Source organism: Propithecus coquereli, unplaced genomic scaffold (assembly GCF_000956105.1).
Source record: "Propithecus coquereli isolate 6110/MARCELLA unplaced genomic scaffold, Pcoq_1.0 Scaffold396, whole genome shotgun sequence".
NCBI classification, from domain to species: Eukaryota; Metazoa; Chordata; class Mammalia; order Primates; family Indriidae; genus Propithecus; species Propithecus coquereli.
In genome coordinates, this window is record NW_012149685.1 from 411,575 (window position 1) to 417,720 (window position 6,146).

Here is a 6,146-nt window from a genome sequence, read left to right on the forward strand (position 1 = left end):
AAATTATAATTTCAGCAATGTTGGCAATTTTTAGTCATTCTGAGTGTCACTTCTATAACTTATTTAGAAAGGTATTCTCACAGAGAAATAATTGTTAATAACCAACTTCAAAGAAGAACGTTGTAAATATTCTAGAAATTTTAAATGACAATGCTTTTTAGGAGCATATATCATCAGTTTGGTTCAATATAAATATTGCAGCTCTTTTTCACTGGATTAGAGAAAATGAAAATGGAGTTGTTAAGGAGTTATTGATTGTTGCTTTCTGGTTGCATGACCATGGCAGAATAGGTAGGAACGTTATAGGGTGTTTAAAACTGAGGAAAAGTAAAAGGTGTTAAAGCTGATATTTAAAGCTGGGTAATGGGTACATGGAGTTTTATTTCATCATACTCTTCTTTAAACTTACGTGTATGTTTGAAATTTTACATAATACCCACCTCCATAGTAAATTTTTTTCCCATTTATATGCTATTGACATTCATTTTTACCTTGTAGTTTCTGTTTCATATATTGCTAAACTACTTTTAGGATGGCTCCACAGAATTCCTCAGTAATTAGGACCAATATGTACCTTTTAGTGGTTCTTCATATGGAGGGGTACGATAGTGACATGAATCTTGATGCTATGAGTTGTGGAAGGAATTGGGATACCTCACAAACAATTAATGGAAAAAAGAATGAGTAGAAAGTCATAGTTCAAAGAGAAGCAAATTGATGTATGTTCAATAACAATATAATCTTAACAATTATCCATGTCTAGATAGTTTCCAAAAAGACAAAGTTTGGTAACAAAAATATCTGAAATAATAATGATAAAATATTAACACTCATTTAAGGTAGTTGATGGGTAACAGTTATTTTTATTGTATTGTGTGCAAATTTCATGTCAGTAAATTCACGACAATTTCTGGCTGATTTATGTTTCTCATTCCCACTCAACTATCCATACGTATACACCAAAATAATAATGATAAATTTAATGGTGCTTTGGCTTTCAGTCATTTGGGAAGAGTGAAATTATTTTGTTTTGCTTCACTTTAAAAATAAACCTCGATTTACAAACAGAAATGTAGGTGGTTTCATTTTCTGTGTTAGTCTCGTTTGCTGAAGATTCAGTGGTAGATGAGTAGAGAAGCAGAGAATACCTAATTAGAAATATGGAGTAGGAGAGGGATCTTATAATTTATTCTAATATGAATATAGGTAGCTAATTTTTGAGTGAGTGTAAGTCTCATGGTTTTCAGGGGCTTTGCTTTGTTTCTGTAACATTATATGAGATTAATCATTCAGAATTGCTGTTCAGTGTCTTGAATTTGCATCTTTGACTACATCTTTCCATTTAATCTTTGGTGGTTTTGAAATGATAGTGACAGCAGGGCATAACCAGTGATTGCCTTGATGTAGAGCTCAAAATTCTACGTCATCCCTATATATAGTCCTACTTTTTGCAAAGAATGAAGGATTATTTAAAATAGTTGTGCTACAGTACTATAGAAACTTTCAGATCTTCAAGTTTTGTGGTGACAATGTGGACTCTCCCTGTTGAACTTATACAGTCTTATTTGCTGTATTACACAAGTTATGATTTGCTGCAATAGCATAACACAATGTTGTATGGTGGGGTGAGAAATAAAACTACATGTCAGGTAAAATAGAGAGTAGCCACCTGAGTCAGATATTTCTCCCAAATATAAATGGAAAGCAAAACAGTATAGCCCTGCCAAGGTTTGAATCACATCCCTAGTACTTAACTAGCTGTGCAGCCCTGGGCAAATTATATGTTCTCTTTGTGCTCCATTTTTCTCATCCATAAGATGGGAATAGTAATAGCTCCTACCTAACATTTGTCATGAGGTTTAAATGAGTTAGGATGTTAGAAGTATTTGTAAGTGTTAGCTATTATTAGATAATATTACAAGCCCTTTCTGAGCCTTAGTATATACTTCTCTTATAAAAATTTTAACGTTACATATAGATGTTGATTTCCATGCCTTCTCTCTTAGTCTGTTAGTGTAATGGTAGGGTCCCTTATTTATTTGTCTTATATATGTGCTGTGCAGTGTATATACCTAGTAGAAAAGTTGAATGAAGTTGAAGTTGAATGAAGTGAGAGTTAATATGTGAAATATATATTATAGTCTGTTTTTGAATAAAATCAACTTTCACTATAGTTACAGTTTATTACTCTGATGTATTTGAAATTTGTTTCAGAAATTGTTTTCAATATATAAACTGAATAGCTATTACAAAAGTATGCTGCTACTTAGTATCTACTTCTTGTTTTCATTTTTTCTTTTCTTTTTTTTTTGTGGTGTTGTGGTGGTGGAAATAGTGCCTCAGTGTGTCTGGAGAATAAATGTAGATATCCCTGAGGAAGCTAATCAGAACCTTTCATTCAGTGCTACTGAACGATGGTGGGAGCAGACGGATTTGACCAAACTAATCATATCAAACAATAAACTTCAGTCACTTACAGATGACCTTCGACTCCTGCCGGCACTGACTGTACTTGATGTAAGTTGACTGACTATAAATATGGGTTATTAGTCAAAGGGATTCAAAAGCTAAATTTAGGTTTTGGTAAGCAGAAAACGTTTCATGTTGACTTGGTAGAAATTATTATGTTAGGCATAGCATAATGGTTAAGAGTGCAGGGTCAGAACACCAAGTTTCTAATTGTGACCCTGCCATTTAATAGCTGTGTGACCTTGGGAAAGTTACCTGTCTGTGTCTTTGTATCTATAAACCAGGACTGATACTACTACCTACTTTTAAAAATTGTTTGTAGAATTAAATGAGTTAATACATACAAACAGTATTTAATAAGTGGTTGCTTCTCCTCATCTTTTTTCTTATTTTGATAATTATTATTCTAGACATTAAAGCAAGTACTTAGGATAGCTTTTTTTTGTTGTTCTTTGCCTTCAACCTCATTGAGTTAAATTACTGAAATTATATTTTTGTGTTTTTATTCAGGGACTCATTTTAGTCTCTAGGTACCAGGTCATGCAGTAAAGTGAAGCATGAGTAGTATATTTCAGAATCTACAGACTTCTGGTGTACTTTACTTAGCAACATCAAAAATCCTCCAATTTATGTGTAGAAAAGTAGGATTTAAATTTTTAGAGAACTCTTTATTTTCTTCATTTGTAAATGGATGGATTGGCCTACTCTAAGGTTCTTTCTACCTTAAAAACAATATGATTCTGTGAGAACAAGAAAAGTCCCTCTCTCCTTTTTCATATAATTTTCATATGTTGATATAAATCATACCATTAGAGGCCTGTTGTTAGTTTCTTACTCTTTAATCTCTTATTTGAAATTGAAACTCCACTCAATGAGGTAAAAAATTTTTTAACTGTAATATTTAAAATTGGTGACTTAACACTTCATGATTTCTGAACAGCAGTTTGGACAATTTCAAAATCTTCTACACACAGAACAAATTACCAATCCCCTACTCATTGCCATTGAATGAAAAGAATGGAATTATTGGTGAATGATTTTGTACAATGGCCAAGTTCATATATTGTTAATTCTAAGACTAAGAATATTGACTTTATCTTTTGATAACTTCTAGATACATGACAATCAGCTGACATCCCTTCCTTCTGCTATAGGAGAGCTAGAAAATCTTCAGAAACTTAATGTCAGGTAAAATTTAAGCTTATTTATTTCTAATATTGCTATTATAATGGTGTAAATCTAATATTCTTTCAGTTTTTTCCTAACATTAGACAATATCTTTATATTATCTTAGAAAGTAGTTAAAGCAGAATAAAAACTTTAAGTTTTTAATTTGTCTGTATATTTGGTTTTAGAATTGCCTACATGATTTCTGGTTTTCTGAATTTAAGGCCAGTTGATTTTTAAAAATGCTTTTGTATTATTTTTATGAAGCAACTTTTAGTGGTGATTATTTTAGTAAACCCCTTTGCTTTTATCTCAACTTTTAAGTTAGCTTAATAGTCTAAGAAGTATCTAGGTATTAAACAGTAAGAGAGAAATATAAAACTATTCTTTCATTAATGATGAAAAATTTCATGGCTTTTATTAGTAGTAGTTTTTAAATTTTTCCAAGGACTCCTGGGATTCTATGGATATATTTCTAGTACTATCATGGATAGGTACATGGGATGGTAGGCAGCTAAGGCTCTAGCTAACTGTGTTTGCCCTCTAATACACACCCAGACTTTTAAGAAAGAATAACTTTGCCTTTTCTGTGTTGTATAGACATAGATTATGGGAAAGGAGATAAAGGGAGACATCATTTGAGAGAAGAAACAGTTTAAGTACTTACAACATAGTTTGAAAAATTGTGGCTTATAAAATAGATATGATACTATTTAACATAGTGAAATCTATTTTCTGGAGGTAAGCTAAGTATTTAGAAGAAAAATAGTCCTTCAGATAACAGTCCTCATTTGGGGAAAAAAATGTAAAATTACCATAAATCAGTAAAAATATCTATACATAAAAAGGTACTAATTGTTTAGAACTATATTAAAGCCTCTTCAGCCCTTACAAGTCAAAGGAATAAGAGTAAGGAGAGTTGAGAGGAAGAGAAGAGGGAGTAAATACAGAGTGGGGGTGGCTTTAGTTTTAGATTCCAAAACTTAAAAGAGTATGAATCTTAGAATGGAGTAATTAGGTAAGAAAAAGAGAAGGAGAAATATATAGCTAGAATTACATCCCTGTCCAACTAGATCCCTATCAAATATGCAAAGATTTCAGCTAAGTAACCAACAGTAATATCTGACTTTTAACAGTTTTATTGGTTCTTATTTTAGAAGACAACTTTTGGCTTTTTTGTTCCAGCTAGTTTTATTCTAATGTAATTTAGGGTTATTGCAAGCCCCTTATATTTCTCATTTCTTCCCTGTTATTTGTGAAGTAACTGTATGTGGCATGAAAATAGAGTGGAATTCATAAATGAATAGGTAAGTTGTGATAAACCTAGGAACTAGTTCAGTCATCTCTTAATTATCAGGGAGTATATCACCCCCAGTGATTTGGGACTTCTCCTAAATAATTAAGCAGAATATCTGTACAGAAGGGCTAAACTGAAAAGTTAAGACCAAGCACAAGGAAGAGTGGAATTGTATATTACATTCAACTTAAAATACCAGACCCTCAAAAACAACTAGCTGTTTTTGCCTTGAATGCGAGGTTTAAAACCTAATTTCCATATAAGATGTAACTCCATTATGTTGTATGTTTGTCCATATTTTGCCAAAATTCTAAATGTCAGATACAGTATAAAAAATCGAGTCTCGTATGTCATTTCCCATTGCATGTAAAATTGTGAGTTCATTATAAGCAAGTATTCAAAAGTTCACAAATTATTCATGTTTGGTTAAAAACCTTTATTTCTTTGTTGTTTTTCTTTGAAACCCCAATTTGGTTACTGTCAATTACTGTTATTTTAATGAGTGTAAATTTTTAGGGTGTGAATTTTGATAGGAACTTAAGTTAGTAACCATATTTCATTTTTGTAATGAGCCCATGTAGTTGGTTAGCAAAAATGCCTTTTATAAGTATTTATTGTGTTGTCACTAAATTATTCAGCATTTATTTTATCAATGAATAGCCATAACAAACTGAAAACACTCCCTGAAGAAATCGCAAACCTAAGAAATCTGAAGGGGCTATATCTCCAGCATAATGAACTAACTTGCGTATCAGAGGGATTTGAACAACTTTCCAATTTAGAAGATCTAGTAAGTTGTTATTTTCCAATTTTTGTATAATTTGGGGCTGGTGGAGTTTTTCATCAAGCTGAGAAGTTTGTATGTATGGTTGAAGTTGTGGGAACATGGACAGCTGATTTTATGAGTTGATTATCAGAAATTGCATTTCAATTAGATTGCTAAAATAGTAATTGTAAATTTGTTTTTATTATATTATGAAATCAACTTTAAGTTTTAATTAAGGAACAGAGTTTGGGAAAGGTGTAATGAGAATGACCTTATTATTCAGAGGTTTTTACAGCTTAGCAGAAATAGAGGAGAGTTGTCTTTATTATCTTTTCTATACTCATTCTTATTTCCTCCTTTATATTATCAATGGCCCTTTTGCCCTCTGAGTGTTCAGATAATATTAGTGCCTTCAAGGCCTGCCTTTTCCCTATTTTTCAAAATAGC

The 6,146-nt window shown here is 31.7% G+C and overlaps 1 protein-coding gene across 1 annotated transcript in view; it reads left to right on the forward strand.

The window, feature by feature from the left end:
* LRRC40 (leucine rich repeat containing 40) overlaps positions 1-6,146 on the forward strand; it is a 56,952-nt gene that overhangs the window by 5,074 nt on the left and 45,732 nt on the right. The window contains exons 2-4 of the mRNA XM_012652675.1: positions 2,336-2,517; positions 3,584-3,657; positions 5,594-5,723. Coding sequence (XP_012508129.1) covers positions 2,336-2,517; positions 3,584-3,657; positions 5,594-5,723 — 386 coding nt within the window. The remainder of the gene's footprint in view (positions 1-2,335; positions 2,518-3,583; positions 3,658-5,593; positions 5,724-6,146) is intronic.